At 42.8% G+C, this 25,719-nt stretch overlaps 1 protein-coding gene across 1 annotated transcript; it reads left to right on the top strand.

Annotated features, from left to right (window-relative positions):
* Positions 1-1,074: 1,074 nt before the first annotated feature.
* Positions 1,075-12,516, top strand: b3galt2 (UDP-Gal:betaGlcNAc beta 1,3-galactosyltransferase, polypeptide 2). The gene is made up of 2 exons (XM_084012338.1): positions 1,075-1,876; positions 10,808-12,516. Exon 2 carries the CDS (start codon positions 11,151-11,153, stop codon positions 12,486-12,488), a length of 1,338 nt encoding a protein of 445 aa, XP_083868464.1. The 5' UTR covers positions 1,075-1,876; positions 10,808-11,150; the 3' UTR covers positions 12,489-12,516.
* Positions 12,517-25,719: the final 13,203 nt, after the last annotated feature.

Raw genomic sequence — 25,719 nt, 5'->3', positions numbered from 1 at the left:
CCAAAATGTATGAAATGTTATTGTACATGTTAGCATTGTCCAAAGACAAAAAAGGGCCTGTTATTATGCTATACAATAAACTGTACATATAATACAGCAAACAATAATATAATTATCTTCACTATAAGACTGTGCCCATAACTTAACAGAGACCTGGCTCCATCGGGGCATCCTGGTTCACGTTATTGCACTTGATGGGCAGAGTGCAGGACTCATATGTGCAGCCACTCCTGTTTTCTCAAGTTTTCTTGTGTCGGATGAATGGACTACAACTACATTTCATTGTGCTGCAAAATGAATCCTTGATTTGACTGGGATGAACAGCTTTGTGACTTCTTCAAACATATAATATGAACATAAAACCTTTCAAGTAGTCCTATGATTTCAGCAAGATACGTTTTTTAATTGTTATTAATATGGAACACCAAAAAACGGAAATAATTGTCTTTGTCACAAAAAACAGTGCACCAAAAAACATAACACTTGAAAGTCTCAAAATATTGAGACATTCTATTGTATACAAAATATTATTTTATGTCAAATGTTGTGTACACTCGAAATATTCTAGAAAAATGCTGACACGTTTTCATTGCCCTATCCAAATCAATACTTGTATGCATGCCAAACATAATAACTGCCATTTAACGTAATAACTCTCAAACTTTCTCTGAGTGGGGCCAATAATTATGTCCTGGAACAAGAATATAATATTAGTAATCATACTGGCTGTACGTTTAGCAAGTTTTAATTATAATGGTATGGGGAATATATTTTGAGCTGGTGCGTGTTATGTCAATGAGCGTTACGTCTCTCGCTCTGTGTGTGTGTGTGTGTGTGTGTGTGTGTGTGTGTGTGTGTGTGTGTGTGTGTGTGTGTGTGTGTGTGTGTGTGTGTGTGTGTGTGTGTGTGTGTGTGTGCGTGCGTGTGTGTGCGTGTGTGTGTGTGTGTGTGTGCGTGCGTGTGTGCGTTTGAAGGTTTTCTTTTACCCACACTCATTGAACGCAGCATAAGGGTCACGTGAGATGCTCCGCTAAAAATGCAGTGACGTGGTAGAGTTCCATCAGTAGAGCGGTGTCTGACAGCCTGCCTGCCCGGGCCAGCAGCTGCCTTGCCCGGCTGGGAAATCCTAAAGGGGTCGGTCCAAGACGGAGCGGAGTAAAGATCGTGGGAGAAGACAAACAAAAAGAAGCCTACAGAAAAAAACGGAGAGGACAAAGTAGATTACTAGTTGTTTTGTTTTTCCTTCGGGACTCGGGAACATGTTTTGGCAGTGATAGGTGGGAGAGGATATTATTATTTTTTATTCTGTTTTTCTCCACCGCTCTCGGATGCTGTAGGCTCCACCAGCCCACCGAGCGTCGCGAAGGAAGTCTCACTCTTGCTGCTGCGCCGCCGCTGCTCTCCCCTCCTCGGGCTCCGGATAAACATGTGTGGATGCTGTGGTGTTTTTTCACTTACGTGTTCACACTAAATGACAGCTCCGCGGAGGCAGATAAACAGGGATAAGCTCAGGGAAAACAATAGTGGAATAGGCGAGGAGAACCAAATTATTAAGTAGTGAGGCAGAGGGAGGCTCACGGACAAAAGGAGCTGGGGAGCGAGAGGGAGAGAGAGAGTAGAGGAGGAGTCGCAGCTGGAGGAGAACCAAAAACCTGCAGGTTTTGTTGAGCCCGTTGGGGATGAGGACGAGGAGGGACGTAACACATCCAAGGTGTCAGTGCGATTAGAAGGGGAGGAAGCTGGAGGAGGAGAGGCGTTAAAGGCTCAGGTCGCTCCGGAGCCGAGGAGGCGGTGATGGCGGGTAAAGGCACCGGGGTTCACACGCTCCGACAGCCGACCGCAGCCCTGTCAGCAGCCGCAGCAGCATGAGGAGGAGGTACGCAGCACTGCACGTCTCATCAGTCCTCTACATCCTCATTATTCATTTAGCCTTCCCCGCCCTTATCTCCCCTCCATTAGGCTTTACCTCCAGCCCTTCCCAGCCGCCCCGGTATCCATCCATCTATCAATAGTCATCCATCTGTGCCCTTCCTGCGTCCCAGCATCGTGCATGTCCCCTCCACCAGGCACTTTTTGGACCCCCCAGTGACTCCCTAAAATGTTGTAGTGACAGGCATACGGTTATTAGGCAAGTGTAGGCTACCACTCATGAATACTTTGCTTTTTATAACCCCCACCCCCAAGGATGAAGTGTTGATGATAGCTTTCATTCATCCTTGCCCGGAGCAGCTCAGAGATCCCTGAAGGTACGATCACTATCATCAAAAAGGGGTCAATAGTCCATACTGTATCCTATTTTTTGTTTTACATAGATTCAAGTTTAAGAAACTCCTTGTTGGACCTGCCAAGAGGCGAGGCCAGGGAGTTCCCATTGATCCAGTTCAATTAACAGGGCTTTTTATCCACTTCATCGGGTCCAGCTGCCTGAGCTATTTGGCACTGAAAGCAATGTGCATGCTAACTGCTGAGATGGACAGTAAAAAAAAAGGAGAAAAAGCTGCTAAACTCACCATCTGGGTATTCACCCTGCCCACTAGAGTATGAAACTTTAATAGGGTCTAATTTCAAACCACCTCATAATTTATTGCTGTGGCGCCTGAACCGACGTCCTGGAGAAGAGTTCGGCCAGGCTTTATTAAGGAAGTACAGCAGAAATACTGTTAGAATTCAATTTGGTGGCAAAAGTTGGCAGCGCCACAAGGAGAAGGGTTGGATATCACTCTGGCCGAGTGGAAGAAAATCACTGTCATATAATATTTACCACGGCTATAGTAGTTCAGAACTGCCAAAGCTTTATTTCCCAGGGGGCTCTTGTATTTTGAGTCCACTTTTAAGAGGCTGCTCGATCCTCTGTCACAGTCTGTTTTTAAAGGACAAATTAATCTAAATGTTATACCCTGTACATCCACATTATATGGCCCTGACTTGTTTGTTAAAGTGTCACTTCACACAAAGTGCATACAGATGTCTCAATAGTTCTAGTATGTAAAGTTTTGTGATGTCCATCTGAGAGTTCTGCCTTGGTGAACGGGATTACGTTTATGCTGCTCACAGCATGGAAAAATTTGCATGTGACGTTACATTTAGGGGTTAAATAACGCGTAGATTTATTGAAGATCATGCTGCCTCTTCATTCATTAATTGATTGATTGTTTTCTCATCAGTAAATTGTCAGAAAACTATTAAAAATGGTAATTACAGTTTTGCAAAACACAATCCATCTTCAAATAGTTGTTTTTTTTTGTTGCAAAAATGAAAAAACAAAGGTATTCAGCTTACTGTCACATTACTCAAAGAAACGCTTCAATAATCTAAATCTAGAAGATGAAACAAAAAAAATGAGCTAAATATATATTTGAATAGATGCCGGCTATCTGTCGATCAGCTAATTGATTAATAAACTCATCGTTTAAGCTCTAAAAAAAAAAAAAGAAACAGCAAAAATGAAGCTGTTATTCTTGATTAATACACAAGCTTAACAAGGAACAGTATTCAGTAGAACTAGTTTATCGAAAAAAAAAAAAAACCTACCTCTTTTGTATTTGGACGGATGGTGAGAGCGGGCAAATAAAACTGTGCGCGGCGAGATACCAGAGAGAGAGAGAGAGAGAGAGAGAGAGAGAGAGAGAGAGAGATGGTGTTGTTATTTGGGTGAATTGACCCTTTAAGGATTAGATGGTCATGTTTTGTGATTGGGGGCTCCAGTGGCCTGGCCCAGATCTGACCAATCCATGTGTGATGAAGGGTAAAAAAAGAAAGAAAGAAAAAAAAAAACAGCTGGCCATCCAGTGTCACTCATCTGCACTGCAACACTTAGTGAGAATGCAACCCTTCCTCTCCCAGCGGTCCTATCCTAGATGAGTCAGGCTACACCAAGCAACATTCTCAGGCCGGCCCACAAAAACTTTTTTTATCTCTTTCCAACAGTTTTCTTCAATAGGATGTTCGTTGTTTTCAAAACTAGCCTCAACAGGAAAGTCTGATTATCCAAATGAACAGGGACACTGTTTTTTTTGGCTGAAGGCTGAAACTCAGAGTCAGATCTTTTGAAACCTCAGCAGATGAAATTGCTCATTGCTCATTAGTAAAATGTTAACTAAAATACTTGACTAAATGCGTAACATTGGCAAATCCTCAATACTTGAAATTTGATGTTTTTTATCCATGCACTTTTATATCTCATGCACTTTTTTTCTAAACAGGGCTACTTGCGGTTATGCAGTTGGTAGGGGCTAAGTGGAAAGATTGTGGAGTAGCTTGAAGGAAAAACAGAAAGTAAGTTGAGAAGCTGTAACAGCTGAACAATGAGACCAATTGAGAGTGCCTCGAAACTAGTTAGGAAGTGAGCAGAGAAGTTAGCAGTTAGCCTACAGTAATACATGAATTAGGACATTTTGAGCGATAATGGAACATAATGCAGTCAGGCTTTCAGACAGTCAGTACTGTAACTGCAGATGAACTTTTCTCACGTTATTCCTCCTAAGTCCACACACATGTAGGCAGGATTTAGTCCCCTCCTCTTTTGTGTCTTATTTTGGGAAGTAACCTCTTTAAATAAGCATGTGGCACCTGCTCACCTCAATGATACATTTCATTCATTTATAAACCCCTAGACTGTAATATCTCAAATGGGTTTAAGCTAGATTTCTGATTGTTTAAAACATTCAAAACATATCCCACATATCTGTGTACTATGAGAAGGTGTAATATTTTGAGAAAAAAAGTATGATTTCTAAAAGAAAGTTGTGAATTTCGTAACGTAAAAATTCTGCCTCATGCATTACGTTATTGGTAGTGTCCCCTTCAGACCCCGTTGTGTGTGCTGCAGTGCAGGCCATTGAGGAAAGGGTTTAGACAGGATGGGAAGGACCACATTTATTCATGTCGGCCAACAAGTGATTCTGCGCTGTGTATGTGTGTGGTGTAGTTAGAACCGCTAATGGTATTAGATAAACCTGGGAAATAAACCGGGGTTAGAAGCCGTGGAATTACAGCTCTCACATGATGCCGTTGGACCCAAAAGGACTATTTCCCATAGACTTACATTGGTAAGAGTCATCTGTAAATCAGTGCATAGCCCATATTTAAAAAGTTGTCGCAGGAAAGCAGAAAATTGTGCCCTGTGTGGACAGCCTACTGTGGGTCCTGTTAACATGATGAAACGTGGGGCACATGTGGGCCCCACACTTTGGGATGGGTGTGGGCCAGCACTATTGTCACCCTGGGGCACACTGTGAGCATACAGTGGACACGCTAGTTGGCAGACAGTGGGCACACTTTTGGCCCATCTGGGCTTTCTGTGGGCAAGGCCACATCATCACAGGTACCAGAGGGCAAAACTGCTGCAGGCCTCACACTGTCCAACCACAGGGGTCCATGTGGGTTTTCTTTGGGCTGCGCAACTGTGGGTGACCCACAAAAAGCCAACATGGGTGCCCAAAGGGCAAAAATGCACATTAATTCACGTGAAACCTCATAGCCTATAGTACACCAATTAGGTTTCTTTAAATTAGTTCATTTGGAGCTAATTTATTTATTATATGTAAAAATAGTTTATTATGTAGACATCCAGTTCGTAAGAGAGAAAGATGGAGAGAAGTCTTCAGGAATTTGTTTAATTTGGGCAACTCTTAATTGTTCGTTGACAGCATAGTATGGGCCTTGTTTCATGTCTGGAGACGGATACATCAAAAATATATCATCTATATGGAGACGCATACAACAGAATCAGTCACGCGAGTTGAATGTCAGAATATATTTGACTGAAGTGTTTCTGTCACCTGTTTAGTTCAGTTTTTGTCAAAGGCAAGTCAAATCTCAGGGGGAACTGAGGATGTTATATCAAATGTTGCTGTTTCCATAAAGCTTTTCTCATATAATATAAAATACACATTTTTTTTGGAAACAAAAAATAATGCGTACAAGTCATTTGTAAGTTAAACCAAATTTGAACAATTACATTAAAAAAATAAAATAATTATATATATATGTGTGTGTGTGTGTGTGTGTGTGTGTGTTTGTGTGGGGGGTGTAATTTTTGTGGCTGTGTCAATTTTAGTATAATGTGCAATATATTCAATGTTTTATTTGGAGATTATACAATAGTAATGTAATACAATGGATCACATTGTGAAGGATCATGATGTAATCCAATGGTTTATTATTAATTAAAAAAAGAAGCCTTGTGATTTGTATTCATTACTTGGCTGCCTTCAAAGTAATCAGACCCAGCCCAGTGCACGCCTATCAAATAACTGCCCTCTCCACACTTCTCTTGGCCGTCTTTGTCAACTCTGCTCTCCAATCAGCGACAGTCAGAAAAATACTCTTTGGGGGGAAGAGGGCAACTGAGTAGTGGAAGAAAATGACCAGGACGCTGAGGGATTAAGGTAAGACCACAGCAGCATTGGGGGCAGAGGTTTGCCGTCTCCACACTTTAAGTGACTGCTCTGAAGCCCAGGACTGGACACCCTGGAAGATGCTTTTCAGAGCCAACAGTAAGAAAGCTACCGGAGGACAGATCTCAGAGAGAGGGAGAGTGATTGAGGATAAAGTTGTTTTCTAAGACAAAGACATTTTTTTTAAGACTTAGGTTTGTTTTTTGGCTCCCAACTGGAATGCACAATAGAGACAGAGAGCCAGGGCAGAGTCTCAAATGATATGGAAACAGAAGAGGGTGCTCTCCAGTGATTGCACAACTGCATTCTCAGTAGAGTAGGCAGAGAAAATGCAATGGAAATAAGTCTTTAGCTGCAAACTGCATCATTTTGTGAAATCAGGTCGCAATATCTTTGTGGTACCACTTCAAATGTGTTACTAAAGCTGGGAATACGAACACTCCTTCAATCGTCATCGTAGTGCTTGTGTTTGTAGTCGTTACTGGGGAGCAGTATATTTAAGCAATAGCTAAAAACAGGTTGTGGCATGTTGTGATTATATGGGGCATTTGGCCATGCCGGAAATTACAGCCACATTTCAATTAAGAAGTGTTTGATTTATAAAGTAGAACATACACAATAAAATAGACCCTCCTGGGCTACAAGCACATAACAAGGTAGTTCCTATGGAGCATACGCTATCAGCTAGCACATATTTTTTTCTGTCGGGATTTATTTGGTTTGAGCTACCAGTTTTATCCATAAACATGTATGTTGATGTTTAGTTGATGTTTGACATTTGAAACGTATTAATGTCACTAAAACAATGGAATATGTTTAGTGGAGGAACGTTCAACCAGTTCAGTGTAGTCGGATAGTACTGCCTTGAAGCAACTCGAATTAAGAAATCAGTCAACCCACAAAAAATGACAAAACCATCTAGGAATTGAGAAAATAATCAACAGATGAATTGATAATGAAAATAATAATTGGTTGCAGCCCTAGGAGCGACGGCCTTCATTCAGCCACAACAATTCGGATTTCTGTGTTGAATCAGTGTGTCGCCATGCGGCCTTCGTCTGGGAACATTTCTTTCCCCCTGACGAGGACCACGTTTCCCCTTTAACATTAAAACACACCATGGATAAAGCGGGTGAATGAGGATCGTTGCTTCGAGGCGGCGAACCTCAGTCAGCCACATAATCAGTCAGGCCTGTTTCAATAAAGCACAATTTAACCTCTAACTTCAGTGAACAGCCACTTTAAACGGCTCACAAATGGGAACCAAATTTGTCTTGAGGAAAAATGTGTCACTATCACAAAGTGCACTACTTTACTGAATGAAGGTCATATCCCCGTCGACATCAGCGAAGCTCTTTTGCATGCGTTGCACGCGACGTGGAGGCAAAAAAAAAAAAAAAAATGGGTTAGGCTGTGGAAACAAAGAAAGCAGGGAGGGTTTGGTTCACTTGTCGCTGTAGAAAGCATTTCCTCCTCGTACTGCATTTTTTTTCGCCCTCTAGGTTTGAGGCTGATGTGGTGACAGAGACAACACTATGATGCATGCCTAGTATCCACTGTGTCACTCCCCCAGCCTTCGTTCTGATTATTGACCGCTGCAGAATCGCTGGGGCTTTAATTAGTGCTAGTGTAACTAATTGGCTTGCATAAAAGTGACATTGATGGAAGGCAGAAAAATGAATTAACGAGCGAAGGCATTGGCAGATTAAATGGAACTGCTAAAAAGTGTGGATGTCTGGTCTCCCAGTGAAATTAGCAAGTCTCACACACGACCCTTCCTGGAGGTCTGCGTGTGAAGGGCGTGGATGTGTGTGGGCGTCTGTTACGCATCTGTTGTTTATGTGTGTATGTTTCCCTGCTGTGTGTGAGCACACTTCATCAGAGCTCACGTAACTAGATGTTCATTAAGTTGACAGGAGAAATCTCCCAAGCGTTGGACGTGCTTGGATGTAAAGTATGTTAACCTTTAAAACAAAGCCGACCCCGGCCTCTCTCATTCTCCTGTAATTGCTTGCGCCGGGTAAGCACACTCGACTGAAAAGGTTATCGTGTTTCCTTGCCAGTTGTCCTGATGAATGAGAAAACATAGCAGGGAATGAAATTAATCTGCCTCTCATTCGCGTGAAAAAATGCCTGAGAAAGCAACGGTGGACGATTTAAAAGGCGAGCAGATAAATACACAAAAAAGCCGACGCAAGCAGTCTGCGATTTAACTTTCAGTGAGGTTGCGTTAGGTCCCGAGCAGTCAAGGACAGGCACACACCGGGTATGTGCTTTTTTTTTTTTTTTACCCAAACATTTTCAAAACCATAAGTAAATAAAAATAAACGAAATATGGACAGAGGTCAAACATTCAATCCATTTAAGTGGGTTCCACCCTCAGCCAGCTCTTTTGTCAAACCAGGAATGATGAAGCTGCAGCAAACACGGCAAATCAAAGGCAAAAGAATGATCATAAACTTAACAAACTGATGACAGAACAATGGAACGTTCACACTTCAGTTAGAATACAGGAATGCCCAATGTAAGAAACAAGTTCCAAAATAAACTGTGGTTGTGCTTTGTGTGACTGAACCGCAAGCAGAGACTGAAAGTGATGTGCGAGTGTTTTGAAACCTAGAATCTGTATTTATATACAGAGTGCAACTGGATAAACATGACCAAATAGGTGCAGTCGGTGTCTGGCTGAGTGTACGGCCATCGCAGAAGGGATGAATTCAACACTCGGCTACATTAATATTCACTCATACGACCTGCAAGTTTCTGCTGGCGTATTCTGTTTTTGCTGGTGGTGTGTGTGTGTGTGAGAGAGAGAGTTTGTGTTCACTTGCACAGCAATGATGATGTATTTTTCTCGTGTAGCTAAACGTGTGATCATTTCTGTGGGACACCAGACAGAAGACTGCATGCAGTGTATTTGTTCTGTATACCATTAATTCCGATCTGCATTAGATTTTGTGTGGATCTATGAACAGCCCAAAAACATGAGATTGTTTATGTGCTGCACCTTTTTGTGCATGGGATTATTTTGCGATGCGCAGTACATTTTCATCCTTGTGCAAACCGATTGTTTGCCTTGGTGGGTTTGAGACTCAGCGTCTCGCGTGTGATCGCCTTCGTGCTTCCCTTGGTGCACAACTCCCCGCTGGCGACAGATGCAATCATTCACGTCTCATTTTGTCTGCATTGTTGCACATCTGCATGTACATTTCCACGTGTGTGTTCCCCTCGTGCGTCCCGTATTTGTGCCTGTGGTGGAGGATCGAGCAGCCAGGGTGGTCTTGGCTAGACAGGAGGCAGCATTGATAAGCCGAAGGTGGAAGGTGAATGGCAGGTGAAGGCTATGATTGCCAGAGGCAGGCTCAGGCTTCGGCACCACTGCCTGCTGGACCCTGAAAACTCATTTTGACAGATGCATCTCCACCCGGCTGTCGACGCACGGTGGGGGAGCTGATGACACTCGCTCGCCCGAGCGGCTCAGTGTAGCGTTAGCCGGCATCACGTTGGGCAAACCTGTAATGTATACTTCTGCCCCAGGCATTAAGCTGGATAATGACATGCAAGAGGCAACCACCATCTCGCCATGCCCAGCACCAGACAACCAGCTCCTAGTTTTTCAAAATAAGTCAGATAGAATAGATCCTTTATTAGTCCCACAGTGGGGAAATGTACAGGGTTACAGCAGCAAAAGTGGATAGTGCAAATAACAAAAGCATCAATAGCAGATGCAAATTACAAAGAGTTATTAGAATCACGACGGTGAGATGTGTTCGTGATCATCTTGGAAATGCTCTTATTTATCTGGCACAGTGTAACGTAATAGGACAATGTGCTCATCTCGTCGGTTCCATTAACCATGAGATTGATTTACTCTGAAAATGTAGAAAAGAGGCCCACATCTGGATGCTTTTTTTCCCACCCATACCAGTGCACTGAATGCACAACAGTATCTACAGCAGAATTCTTCCCTTCTGCCACTGCCCTGCTAGCAACAGTGTTCTCAAAATCTTTCATTTATTTCCTCAGAAAGCCACATCCCCAGAGCCTGCTGTGTTCTACCTCCCTGTCCAATCAAATATGCTACAAAGCTGTCATATTGATTCAGCTTCTTCCTTTCAAAATACTAAGTCAGCTTACCAAAAGTGCCATTTACCATAGTGGGCACCGCATCTGCAGAAAGCTCTAATTGGGGCTTTTGGATCTGGGAGAAATTAATTCAGAATTACTCAGAGTGTGTCAAAACAAACCATAAATACAATGATTAAATAGACTCTGGTCTACCCACAAGTAGTATATAAAAAAACATATGCAACTCAGACAATTGATACATGGCTTAGTGCCAGTGAATAGGAGGTTATTTTTGGACCACTGCCAACACTGTTTTCTCTCTTTCTTTTTTCTCGTTTTAGATTAGAGAGCGCAAACACAGAGGATGACCCTTATCATACCCTGAAGGAGAGGAGACATAGAGCATGACCTTGTGTTTGTCTACAGTGCCAAAGAACAGCCTCCATGGCCAGAGAATCATCGCCTTCCTAGCTCCACCAGGAGCCCTTTAAACCCTGCTACAAGCTGCACTGGGGGGACTCAAACGTTCCCCTGACTCCACCAGGAGGTTCACTCCAACCCATCTGCCAGCTCAGATAACCCTCTGACTGTTGGCAACCACATGTTTGAGGTGACTGTGTGCGACCACCGCCGCCGCCGCCCATCCTCGAGCAGCAGCAGCTTCCTGAGACCCCAATCTGCACCATGCATTGGAGACGGCGGCACTGCTGTCCCATCAAGATGACGTGGACCGTCAAGCGCTCGCTGTTCCGGACCCACGTGGCCGGCCTCCTTTCACTGGCTCTGCTCTTCACCCTCTTCTTATTCTTTAGCCACCAGGACTGGCTGCCGGGACGCAGTGGGCCCCGGGAAAACCCGCTGGCATACACCGTCAGAGGCTTCCGCAGCCCCAAGGGAGAAGCCAACCAGAGCAGCTCCCTGAGGAGCCTGTGGAGGGAGACTGGGTATGTAGCGCCAAAGCCTCTGCTCAACCTCAGCTCTCAACAGGCGGATGCCGCAGTGGGGGAGACAGCAGGCGGTGGAGGGGGAGGGGGAGGGGGAGGAGGAGCCAGGATGGGCGTAATGGGGCTTGGGGACTCCATGAGCACCAACAACAGTTTACAAAAGGAGATGGGTGTGGGAGGGCGGCTCAGTGCTCAGCCATACCGCTACATCCTGAACGAGCCCTTCAAGTGCAGGGACGGCACGCCCTTCCTCATCCTCCTCATCGCTGCAGAACCCGGCCAGGCCGATGCCCGCAACGCCATCCGCCAGACATGGGGGAACGAGAGCGTCGCAATGGGCCTGGGGTTTGTCCGTCTGTTTCTGCTCGGCACCGGAAAGAGCTCAGACACCTACCTTCAGAACAGCATCGAGGAGGAGAGCCGCCTTCACCACGACATCATCCAACAGGACTATCAGGACACTTATTACAACTTGACCATTAAAACCCTGATGGGCATGAACTGGGTAGCCACCCATTGCCCGCACGCCTCCTATGTGATGAAGACAGACAGCGACATGTTTGTCAACACTGAGTATCTCATCCAAAAGCTGCTGAAGCCCGAGCAGCCTCCCAAGCAGAGGTACTTCACCGGATACCTGATGAGGGGCTATGCACCGAACCGAAACAAGGACAGCAAGTGGTACATGCCACCGGAGCTGTACCCGAGCGAGCGCTACCCGATATTCTGCTCAGGCACCGGGTACGTTTTCTCGGGGGACATGGCCGAGCTGATCTACCAGGCTTCCCTCAGCATACGGCGGCTGCACCTGGAGGACGTTTACGTGGGGATCTGCCTGGCCAAGCTGCGCATCGACCCGGCGCCCCCTCCCAACGAGTTCCTCTTCAACCATTGGCGGGTGTCGTACTCTAGTTGCAAGTACAGCCACCTGATCACGTCCCATCAGTTTCACCCCAACGAGCTCATCAAATACTGGAACCACTTGCAGAGCAACAAGCACAACGCCTGTATCAACATGGCAAAGGAAAAGAACGGCAGGTACAGACACCGAAAGTTTCATGGAGAGAGGCCTCCTTGATGCATCCTGTGACCGCCACCTGCCACAAGAGTGGGAGATGGGCACACTGTAACTACAGCCGGTGGAAGGCATATTGAACTCAGCACTATATACTATATGGGGAAAAGCACATTGTTTTTGGTATTGTGTACAGTCGATGATCCAAACTATTTTTTTAATTTGAGAAAAAAAATGTTATGTATTGTAAACCTGTTGAGCTATTTCTTAAAAAGGAAGCTTGAAGGACACACCTCTGTATTGTAGAGTGCACAAGAAAGTGCTGCTGCTCAAGAGTGGTGTTTATAAATCAGGTGCCAACGGAAAATTCATGCTACAGTTAATGTGAGGGCTCTCCTCTAAATGGTAGTAAAGTATGTCACGCTCTGCAGATCTAAAAAAGAAAGAAAAGAAATTAAGACAATTGTGTTTACACAGACCAAGGGAAATGCACATGTATTTTGTCGACAGTTACACTACCTAAATATGAATGAAAGTACCTTTGACGTTGACCAGTAATGCTGCCCTGTTTCTCAGTGTTTACTTTACAGATTTATTAAAAAACACATCTCTAAAGAAAAGGTTTATCTGTCATATACTGTATTTTATTTTAAAAAAACCATGAAGAACTCACGTCACGTCAGAGACTGAGATTGTATTTTTTAAAGCTTTACATTGAGTATGACTGCACTTGAGCAAATGTGCAATTAATGAATTAACAATTAAATGTACTGAACTCACTGTGTGTTGCAGTTGTGTGTGTGATTTATATGTTAATATTTCAAACATTCAAGCACTGTTGGTATCATCACTGTCTATATAAGCCATGGCCTGCAAATAAAGGGCAGGAACGTACTTCAATTTTACCAATTATCAGTTTTCATCTTACTCATGGTATGAGATATTGATACATCACTAAATTTTATTGTCAAAATCAATATTTTTCTGCATCATAAACAAAGAAAAAAGTATTTTTTTTTACGTGCACATGGTCAATTTCAAGAAATGATGTGGCGGGATTAGATTTTAATGCAGTGCAATTCAAGTTTCTCATACAATCAAAAGTCATCAAATACTTTATCCTTTATTGTGATATAAATTTCATATTTTAATAATTTTCCTAGCCTTAGCAATAAAGGCTAATTTGAAGACCAGAAGCCAGTTGCTAAACTCCAATCCAGTTTACTAGTAACTACCTAGTTACACAGAGGTTAGTCTTTACTCCCCTAGTGGATGCCAGGTGTAACTGTTGTGTAATTAACTGAAACTAAGATTTACTTGTTTTGATTAAAGGGCAAAAACAATGTAAGTAGTGGTCAACATATCTGACCTGACACTTGCTGTTTAATAACAATTGGCTTTAGCCTTATTGTATATTTCTCACTTATTGTAATTAATTAAATTGAATTGCGAAATACAGTTTAAATTAATGTAGTTCTTGGCCTTCTTACATTATTGTGGCAGTTATGACACAGCTTGTGTTGCTACAGTGATTTCCAATTTACATAGTTGATTGATTTTGATTTCATGGTGCTAAATATGTTTCCTAGCAATTCATTTACATATTTATTAAGTCACAGAAGGGATTTAGTGAATTACCAGTTTTAAACAACGGACAAGCTTATAGTTGGTGCACCTTATTCCAGGATCCTTTACTTTGCATTTAGGGGGCAAGTGTGATCCAAAGAATTCATGCTCACATCATTATAAGTGCTCAGACTTCTCTCCTCACCTCTTTTCCTGTTTGTTTCCCCTTTTATTACTTTCCGTGTTTGCATTGTTAGTCATGCCGTAAAAAAAAAAAACTTGAACCAGGAACCCAATAAATAAAAGAAAATAATGAACCAGGCAAATAATCTGCATTTTTCTTCAAACGTAACTACCGATTACGGACCTTGGAGGAACACATTAACTTAGCAAAGCAAAACATTCAGAGAAGTTCAGGTCAGGTAGAAACAGGGTGAAGACAATCAGGCTGAATGATGAGAAATGAATTAAACATTGAACTCTTCGGCTTCCCTGGGGAACATAAAATATTTGGCTGTAAAACACCCAAGATTTTAATTAAAAATGAATGCATATGATTTCAAACAGCTGCCAGTGTTACTATAAATTAAACTGCCTGCGCAAGTGTGTGTGTGTGGGGGGGGGGGGGGGGCAATAAATAAATGAACACACACTCCAGTTTGCAGGGCCACAAACAAACAAAGCATATAAAATTGGGTAATGACTTGAAATAGCCTATAATAAGATAAGGTAATTTGAATAAACTAATGGAGAGCACTTTTTCCACTTAACGTCTGTCAGTCTCATTTTAATCACCTATACGTTTGAGCGATTCTGTTAAGGGAGCTGTAAAATGGGTGAAGTTCACACAATGGTATATTTAAAGTCACTAATCACTAAGCCGAAGGGTCTTAGGGAGGAGGAGGCTGAAAGGTAAAGACAGCGGAGGGAGAGAATATCAAGATGCTCATCTCAGATAAACTGCACAGTGCAAAGAATGATTTGATGCCGGAGCCACTGCAGGCAAAGAAACAACAGCTTTATTTGTTACTTTGTACACAGCTGTGAGAGAGATTATGCCACAGTACCAACCTCAGTTCAACCGTTATCTACAGTTAAGCGAGACGTCACATCGCTATCTTGAAACACAGTTACAAGATGCAAACATGTCATCGATCCAATCCAAACAACAGACATTGTATGTCATATCATAGTGCCACACTTTGTAGCTAACATTGTAGCAACTAACTAGCCTTCAGGTTTGATATTGATGAGTTTCCAAACTTGGCAACGTTAATGTATGGCAGTGTTTGTTCAGAAGGAAAAAGAGCCACATCATGTGGAATATTTTAGATAACAGAGTCTGCCAGATTGTATTCAGAACAGTCTAATCCATCATTTAGGAAATATTTTATGCCACACCTGTTTCAGGGCACGAGGTTGCGTACAACAACCTGAACATGATGTCCTACCAAAGACTGACCAGCGAAATCTAACAATGCTATATAGCTAAAGTTCCTCTTTGGTCCGTGGACTCGAGTTCTGCATTTTGGCCGTCCCCATCTTGGAACTGGTGAACCGAAGTGACAATATTTGGACTGCAGAGGAGCGACGGGTGGATCCGACAAACACAAGCGACACCCTGAGTGGCAACCTTACTGCATCTGGCTCATCACACTTCTGGTGCAATGCTGTTAACAACCCTCCCATAATTCCAGGTAAACTTTACAGCTATGTATTACAGTAATCTAAGTAATTGCATTGGTAGCGGGGTAGTGATGGCAGCGATGCAATGGTAGTGACCTGTCAATCACAAGGTAGCCAGCCTTCTTTAAGGACTATTTTTCTCAAAATGGGACCATAATATGCAAAATGGACAGCCATGAAGAAGACTAGCTATTAAGATGCTTATAATGTTTACTGACATAATAGATCAGTTGAGATAGGGCCATTTTCTCATAGACTCTCTACCGGCCTGGCCAGTAGACAGAATGCAAGTTAAATGCAGAATGCAAGTTATAGGCACTTCTGTGTTGGCTTCACTTTTCTGAACCGGAGGCTGCCACCTAGTATAGTATATTTAAAATGTTTATTTTAAAATATCATACAAATAAATTGAATGGATTAAGCCCAATTCTGGCCAATACTTTTAAAATCAATGCAATCCTTTGTACCTGAATTTTAAAAAGTAATTTTAATATAGTCTAGTTATAATTGGTATAAAAAAAAAACAAATGGCTTTTTGGGGCAAAATTCTCTCACCCATGTGGCTCCCCTGACTCACCAATAGCCTCTCACAAAAGCTGAGAGATTATCCCCTGTTTTGGCCACAGCAATGGTGGAGCTTCACCGAACTGCAAGCTCTTAGCTGTGCCTCTTGCTGCTTTACTGACCTGTCTGTGGTATCAACTGGAAGATTAAAGTGTTTACAGTGAGGTGTTTCGTCTGCTGGTTTAAATCAGCTATTAGTAGCATAATCAAAAATATATTCGTGTCTCTAACAATGCCCTGACCAGCCTTTAGGTCTCATATTAAACCAGACCTTGTGGTCACCACACAGGAAAACAAGGACATCCAATTTCCTTCTCAAAGCCTTTGCCATTCCAGCGCAGGGCAATTCATGAAATACTCAACTGGTCCCAGGTATTCATCACCCTCCATTAGTAATGATTAAAGTCATGACTCAAGGCGAGAGGATATTGGGAACACGGTTTGGTATCATTCATGCATGTCCTATGCAATCAGAGCCCCAGATTACCAGCATCCGGCCGCACTCAGCCCTTCAACAAATGATGAAAACGGGAGAGAGCGGGGGAAGGACAAGTAGAGGGAGGGCAAGAAGAGGAGAGAGGAAAAACTGAGGCAGAGATAGATAGACTGGCCTGCTTCTAGGGGAAGTACAAGTAAAAGAGAAAAGGATGAGGAGGAAAGAGAAAAATAGCAGGAAGTAGGGAATGATGAATGAAGGGGAAAGGAGCGGTGACTGATCAGTATTGAAAACCTGTGCCGCTGTAAACGTGGTCTAAAAGGCTAACAGTGGAAACGGATTGAGATGTCTGTCATGATGGAGTGGAGGCTGTGGCCTGGCTTTAACATCAAAGCTCACTGTTCCTCAGAAACCAGAGGAGAGAAAATACACTTGCGGAAGAGACAAATCTCCTGACCTTTCCATAACAGCCAGGCCTGGAACCTGACTAATAGGCCTACCTCACTGTGGGCATGACTGATGAAACCCTAATGGAAGTTTGAGGTGAGGAATAACTGAACTTGACAAAGAAAATGATAAATGTCACCTGCTGCAACCGCAAGTGAAAATGTTCTCATTTCTGCAACAGGGAACTAATCATTTTAAATTGCGTCGTGTGATTTCCAAAAGCCAAAAAGCACCAACTATATATTTGGAGTAGGATAGTTGAAGTTAAGACAACATACACATTGTCTAAGGAGAAAAAAACATGTAGTAACAAGTCTACAAAATGCTAAGCTACTCTACAATAACTGCACGTAGCCCTTTTCACAGCACCCATTTTAACATGAAGGGTAAACACAGGTGTGTTTTAATTCCGCTGTAACATCATCAAAATCTATAACCTATTACCTGTTACAGTTTGCCTGCCATGCCTTAAACTCAACTTTCTCCCTCAACTTAAATTTACTGCTCTTTTCTTCTGTAGAGCAAACTACCCAAATCTGCCAATTTAAAACAATCTTCACACAAATCCCTTACAGTCATTTTGCTCTCGGAAGCAGGCAGCATCCGCTGCATCCCATCAGCGGATGAAGAAGTCCCTAACGCTTTCAGACAGATGGCAGATTCCAGCCAGGACTCCAGGACTCAATGATGGGGTGGTGCCAGCACTGAGCCAAAATGTATTTATAAATATAATTTGACAGTGACACTCTGCATTGCAGGAGAACTGCTGGACATCTAACCTGCCAGAGCCCACACAAACAAATCCAACCCAGTTAGCACTTTGAAGGGCCTTCTGATGATGTGTGGAGCTGTTTCTATGGCACTCTGGCCATTAGCCACAAAGAGCAGCTACAAGGGAAGATAGCCGTTGTTATATAATGGAAAACCAGAACCCAGGCAGCAAGGGTCACTCGGTGCAGAATAGTTAATGGTCAGTTAAAACTTATACATTATTGATTGGACGAAAGCACATACAGATAATTTGATTTCCGCTCATTATTAAGGCAATAAACTACAAAGTTTCACACAAGTACGTGTCACTGAGGTGACAGTGACACATTTCCCACTGGTTTTGCCTGATGCTCAGCTTTAAAGACACTTCAGGACAATGCATCGGACAACCCTGCATATGAAGAGGCTACCAAAGAGGTTTATGTTTATGACCAACCAATGGAAACGTCTTCAGTGGCCAAGTTTTTCACGTGATCTCAATCCAAGTGAAGGCCAACGTGCCCAGAAACAGGCAGCATGCAAATATGGCTATACTTTATTACAGCGAGATACTGTCTAGTGATGTCTGTAGGTTGTATACTTCAGTCACATACTGCAAATAATCTGACTATAAAATATGACTTCATTTAACCACATTATGTATTTGAAATTACTGAAGATTTTTGATCGCGTGAATATTGATTTGGCTATTCAATTATTATTAATTCCTTCTTGGTTTCAGAAAGAAATTAGCTACTCATGGTGAAAACTGGTCCAGTCTTCATTTCAGCCCATCAATGTCAATGTCCTCAGGTGTGACAGGGGGACATGGGGGTTTATGTTCAAACTAGCTACGTGTTTTATGTTGTTTCTTATTAAGATGTTAGCATGCTCAAATAAAAGCCATTTGACCACGTAGTCATTGTTTTGTTTTAGATCAAATGTCCTAGTGTGCAGAGCCACCACGATTAAAACAAATCTATGTGCTTAACCACACTGAATAATACAGACATCATCCATCTTGTAGGTCCCCATAGAAAACGGTAAGGCTCGTAGTTCTGTGAATAATTCTGCAGTGCAGCCGTGACTAGTTTCCCATTCCCATTGTTTCCGAGTAGAATGAACAGCCGGTGTAGCAGGAAAAGAGAGAGAAAGTCTTCCTTAAAAGAGAAAATCCAAGCAAAAAGATATCACTAGCACCCACACTGATTGACAGGTGATTTCTTAACTGTCGGGAGTGGTACGGAAACACCACGGCAATGAGAGATTCGCACCACAGATGCAGAGGGGGAAAAAAAGCATCTCAAGTATTCTATTAGCATAAGATCATACAGACTCATCAATTTACGTATCTGAGCTGAAAAACACATCTGAAAAAAATTATGTGGCACCTTATTATATCGATTCGGCAAATCCTGTTTGTCGGCCATTTGAAAGTACATCTTTTTACTATTTGATACCAGACATTTATCCTTGAACCACTGTGTTCCATTACCGGCAGGCAAAAAATAGAATCAGGCTGTTTTTTTTTTTTTAAAGTACATTAATCTACACAAATCAATGAGGGGAGTAGTAATTATCGCTCCTCAGCCTGTCCGCCCTCTCCCTGATGGTAGGTCGTGGAGGGCAGCAGCCGATGCAGCTCCTCCACCTCGGCCAGGCTCATGTTTCAACGCGGTGTTTACCCTTGCACTTTTCTGCGATGACAAACGAGAACAAATCACAGGCCAAGAGTGCATTAGTGGGGTTATTGGGTTATGTGCCGGTAAAATACAAGACTGACAAAATGCTCTTTCCTAGAGAATCTCAGAGGCATCATTCCACAAAGTGGGAATCAGTGCTCCTGCTGTGTAACAATCCCACTTAGCGCTGCAGGCAAATGTGTGGTGATACATGCTTGTGAACTGTGGCATGTAGACTCTTTTTCCTGTGTAGGGCCACAACTCCAGAGCGGTGTCCAAATAAACTTTAGACTCAGAATCTGTTTAGAATGAATACTCCAAGATTTCACTACGTTCCTTGAATTAGCTGTAATATTTATCGGCTCTAAAGGACACAATTGTTCAACAACACAATGCGTCATAATGATGCAGTTGTCATGGTTGGGTAGTATCCAGGAACATTTCAGGAAACAAACAATGCAACGAGGCACATCCAATATGATTATCTACAAGTGTGGGAGAACTGCACTTGTTTCTTCTCGAGGATTTAACTGCCAGTATTATGCAGATTAATACACAGTGGAGCCTGTATGGGATGGAACTGGGACACACAGCTGTAGTGTCACCGGGGGATCTATTGTCCAAAAAAAGTATTACGGCTGTAGCGGGTCAATTCATCATTTGCAAGTTTCGACCCGCACAGCCTTGCGCACGGTCAGTTTGGCAGTTTAGTGGATCGCCTGCGCCAAGATGGGTGTGGCGGCGCAGCAGGGGGAGGCGTCACAGATTCAGCTTGGCGTAGCGGACGTTTCGTGGCAAAAAGCCTCGCCGAGACTGCGCTGAAAGCCCGCCAGCTCCAACCTAGTCTAGTCTTGGCGTAAGGCGCAAGGCGCAAATAAAGTCCATTCATTCAAGGTGAATCACAGCTGGCGGAGTGGAAGTTTGGCTGACGGCGCACAGTGCGCACACGTCACCGAGACCTCACAGGCAGGTTTCCACAGTTCCAGGCACATTTAAATGCAATACATAATCACAACAAACACTATTTAATGCAACTAATTGAATCAACACGTGAATTTATATCTATATAGATTGTCCCGTCACATCTGACGTCAGATCAAAGGCGGATGGCACGCGTAACAGAAACTCAGCCTCTCGGACCAAAACATCTTCCTCTCTCTCTCCTGTTCTTTATAATATCGGCATTGTTATTATTATGATACGCACGCATAGCGCGTGATGTGCGTGGTGGGAGCGGCGACGCTGCTTCTGTCATCGGGTTGTCAAGTGACAGAACTTGCACTGAACCTCCCCTAACGCATTAAAGGAGAGGAGAGGAGCTCATTTGATTGGTGAAGATCTGAATCGGCTGTATTAATCCCAGTCCACGCCTCGTCTCCTCCTCGTCTCCCACTCACGCCTTCTTCTCCTCCCTCTTTCCCACTTGCGCCGGTGGGCGAGACGGGAGGTGTGCCTGCGCGAGCCTGCGCGGTGCACGAAACTTGCAAAGTCCAGGCGGACACACCCCGTCGGCGTGGCGCACGTGCACTGCGAGCTGACTACGCCTAGTCTACGAAACTAGGGCCCTTTGTCTCTGCCATTTGGTTGCAGAACAAGTATTGTACAATGTTTTTTTTTCTCAGGAAAAAACTGCTTCCTGCAGCTAAAAACAATGCTGATAAAAGCATTGAGACTGAAAAAAGTAGAACCATTTTCATAATTGCAGTAGGCCTATAGTGAATATAATCAAGTATTATCTGTAGTAAAAGTATTTGAAGAAGCATTGTGGCTCCAGATTCCTATTTATCAGACGAGAAAAGAATGGTAGCCAATCTTCTCATCTAACTGAAGAGAATGAGTGTATCCCCCAAAATGTTGAATATAATCTGGCATGAAGTAAAAATGTGTCACCTGTAACGTTCATGACACGATACAATCATTTGTGTTAAATGATCCAGTGATCAGAAGTGTTGGCAGCCACCACTGCCAATACAGTAGCTGCTAGATTAAGTCCTATAACGCTGACATCAACCTGGCAGCAGTGCCTTCGTCTTTCAACACACAAACACACACACACACACACACGCCTCAGTCCTTCCTTCTCTCTCACGTTTCATCCACTAACCCTACCGGACAACTGCTCCTGGCCCCCTTCATAAGACCTTCAGGAGACCTTGGTTGGTGGATACCGGTGGCAGGATATAACGAAGAAGAGCACGCAGCCATTTGCAGGAGGGCCAGATATATGGCTGAGAGAAGTGATTGTGACAAAGCTCTTTGCACACGGCAGACAGGTCTGACAATCTCACATTGTGCTCATGCGTCCTATCGGCGGAAACGGCTTTGGTTAACGCCGGCGAAAGAGAAAGAGAAGAAAACAGAAAAAGACGTGTGGAGTGCTGAGAGAAGAATTACAACAGAAATTACAATGACAACATACAGACAGTGACATTGAGCATATCCAACATTTGCGAAAGTGTATTAACTATAAAGCAGCCAATCAATGGACAAGGTGTGAATATGGGACAGCAAGATGGCATATTTTATTTTAAAAGAAATATAGTGGAAGCAATCCCCCCCCCCCCACACGCACACACAAACAGAGGATTAAAGGATGCACACATTATATCTGAAGCTCCCTCTTGCCTAATTGCGGTGATTGATGCAGTGCACAAACCTGTAACATCCAGAGTTTCATTAAAACAAAATGCAGGAATCAAGATAATGGCACAGGGGACCTAAATAAAAGTGGCAGCCTTGAAATTGGACCAGATATAAGTCCCAGCTTTCACTTAATTCTAAAATGGATACTTTGAGACAAACAATAAATTCAAGGCTTTTCTCAATTTGCCTTTAATTAGTCCGGTTCCATCCGTGACAGTTTAAAGGTGGGAGTCACGATCACGGCCACACTGCTTTGAGTTAGATACAGGGTTGCATTGGATTCAACCATAACCATCGGAATGAAGCACAGTCAGTAGTTTTAGCTGAAGAATGGAATGACTTTGCTTTCTCATATCAACCAAGTGTGTTTCATCTTAAACCTCCAACCACCAACGCTGTCACGGAGGCCTGTGGTTCCCTAGCTTGGGCTCAGGATCCCCCCCCATGGGGTTTCAAGATGAAACTGTGGAGGTTGCAAAATTATCATTGTGATGAAAATCTGCTACATTTTTCAAAGCTTATCTTTAATCTGTGAATCTGTATTGACACAGTAGGATGAATAAAAGCAAACTCACAAAGGCACAAAGTCCATCAGACATACAGACTGATGCATGATAGTTAATTTCACTGCTGGAACTTGTCCAAGCATTTGTGACATCTGTGTGGACCTTGGACCTTAACACTAAACCTTGAAGTGAGTAAACGAAGGTAAATACATGCACAACACCCTACTGCCATTCTTGTTGTCGTGTTACATTACATTTCATTTAGCTGACGCTTTTATCCAAAGTGACTTCCAGTAAGGGCGTTCAACCGTGGGGATAATGCCATTAAGCATTTGTCATTGAGGAGTCATGTGAGGCCCAATTAAAAGAGGAGCAGCAGCAGACTAGGAAGCAATAATATATTAAAGACACCTAACGCTCACCAAACACTAAACTAAACAGAGGCAAAACAATGTCCTTTCTGTCTTGGCATAAAGGACTTAGGTACAACAGTAAGCTGCAAAATGTTGTCATCCTACAATGTCTGACACATTTTGAAATTATATCATGTTGTCGTGCCCTCTTCTTTTGCAACACTTTTTCAATTTTTCGCATGGACATCAACATCCCATATTGTAAAATTCCCCCCAAAAAAGGAAGGCTAAATGAAATGCTAGTGCTTTACAGGCCTCATGGATGCGGAAGATCCAAGCAATATTATTACTCTGGAGCCAATTTGGTGCCACTGAGCAACTTTCATAGGCATGAACGGGGCCCTGTTTCCAACGCTGTATCCAGTATTCTTCATACATCCATCGGTCCAATGCCACCAACTGCTTCTCAATGTTCCCAAAATCCTGATTCAACAAAAGTGTATGGATAACGTGTTCATTTGAACTTTCTTTTGCAGAAAGTGCACTTAAACACAGGAAGCTAAAGGCAGAGTAATTTGGAAAAAACCACAGTCTTTGACTTCGAACGCATCGCAGAACCGACAAAGTCCCGCCCCCTCTGTTCAGACCTCTGTTCAAAGTCACTCCCTCAGAATGCCAAATGATTGGCAGAGTACAAGCAATCAGGAAGTAAGTATTGACAGACAGGCAAGCCATCCAATTATTTGCTCTGGATTTCTGATTGGACAGGGTATTTATAGTCCTACCAAGGCCACGGATGACATTTTTAAAATTGTTTGTCATAGGATTTAATGTATTCATTGCTATCGGTATGTTACGAGGATTTCAAGTAATTTAACAGAAAGTGTTTCTGAATAGGATCACCTACTCAAGCTTTAAGTGCACATTTACACGATGTTTGGTTGGAAACTGGGTTCCAGACAAGGCTCAGTAAAGAGCACAGCGCCATTTTTAACATAATTTGCTACACCTGTGTTTGACAAATCAAAACGTCTGCAGAGAAACAGTTAAAAATGTATTCTCATCCGAGTTTTAACGACAGCGAGGAGAAATTCTCAGGAGATGATCAAGCTTGATTAGGCTCAGGCTTTGGGCAGACTGAGGTCAAACACATACACAAACAAAAATTTTGAGAGAATGTCTGGGGACTGTGGCATGTAAATGAATGCGGAACCCGACTAAGCCACTAGACCGTTGTGTATGCAGTAAATAAACACATATTTGAACAAGCTGTTAGATTAGTCGATCTCATGGGGCCTGTTGGGGAAGAGGAAGTGGTAAGTGTGCACTCAAAAGGTTTAAACACATGGATAAACACAGGTTGTACCACAAAGACCGGAACGGAAAACCAGCTGAAAATGTGTCGATAAATGGGAAAAAAGCCTACAAACAAATCATTTCTCGGCATTGTTACTTTTATGAAAGGCAGCGCTGTTTGGTTTCCACCGAATGTATTCTGTCCTTTTATTATTAGAAACTGGATGTTTTTATTATTTTGTTGCCTTTTCTGAAATCACACACAGACACATCTCCCTCTTGTCACAGAGCTGATAAGAAAAGGAAACATGTGAATGAGTCTGGGCTTTCTTTCCAAAACATCCAAAACATAAAGAAGGGGCATCTGTACTGAACATACAGTATTGCCTGGGGCCAATCTCCAGTTACCATTGCGTTGCTCAGCCCGATGTGCTGCTGACTCTCAAAAAAACGTGCCTCATACTTCTAAAACCTCTGTCTGTCCCTTGATAAGCATGTTGCACCAAAAAACAAACCCACCTGCACATGGTATGGGTGTTCTTGAGAAATTATCCATGCCTTAAACATTCCCTTTTTCTCTGTTTAGGAGTTGAAACTGTTAAAAAAAAGAAAAGGCAAAGTCACAGGGATCAGTGTCGCTCAAGTGAAAATGTTGAACACCAAAATGATCATTACAAATGAGGAGGTGAGCACTAAATATAACATTCTCCAATGCTGTTGCAGTAAATTGGCAAAGTAAAAAAGAAACAACCTCCAGACCAACGGGCAGTGTTGCTTTATGTGTTAGAACTCCGATAATTGGAACTTTCTCTAATGGCCACAATAAAAGATTCCACATCGAAGAGACGAATGGCGGACTGATAGTTCTTCACAGTCTCAGTACTCCATTAAAGATTAATTTGACATCCAGTTTTTAAATGGCAACCATGACAATAAAGGCAACAATTGCTGAGACGCAAGTGTTCATTGATTCTGCAACAATTATTATGCTTGCATCAGTGGTCAAATCAATGAAAACACAACGAATCAAACGATGGGACGTCAAAAAGACTTTAGGATATATGAGAATTTGGTGATTGTTATTAATACCCTCATAGACTTTAACAAGGACTCATTGTCCGGTCAGCAGGAAGCTTTCCAGCCTGTTTTCTCCATGCAAACAAATACAAATTCACTCTCAACAGCCTCATTTCATGCTGATTCACACACACGATCACTTGCTGCAAAAGACTTAACAGTAAGTGTGTTTTCATTATTTGTGCAATTATCTTTTCTGTTTGCTGATCAGCCATCCTGATTATCAACAAACACAGTTTGCTTATCTGAATGGATTTTCAATAACATATTCCCAGCATATGGTATGTA

This window comes from Eutrigla gurnardus (genome assembly GCF_963514095.1).
Source record: "Eutrigla gurnardus genome assembly, chromosome: 6".
Classification (NCBI taxonomy): Eukaryota; Metazoa; Chordata; class Actinopteri; order Perciformes; family Triglidae; genus Eutrigla; species Eutrigla gurnardus.
The sequence above is the reverse complement of the archived record's forward strand: the minus strand, read 5'-3'. Positions and strand labels throughout refer to the sequence as shown.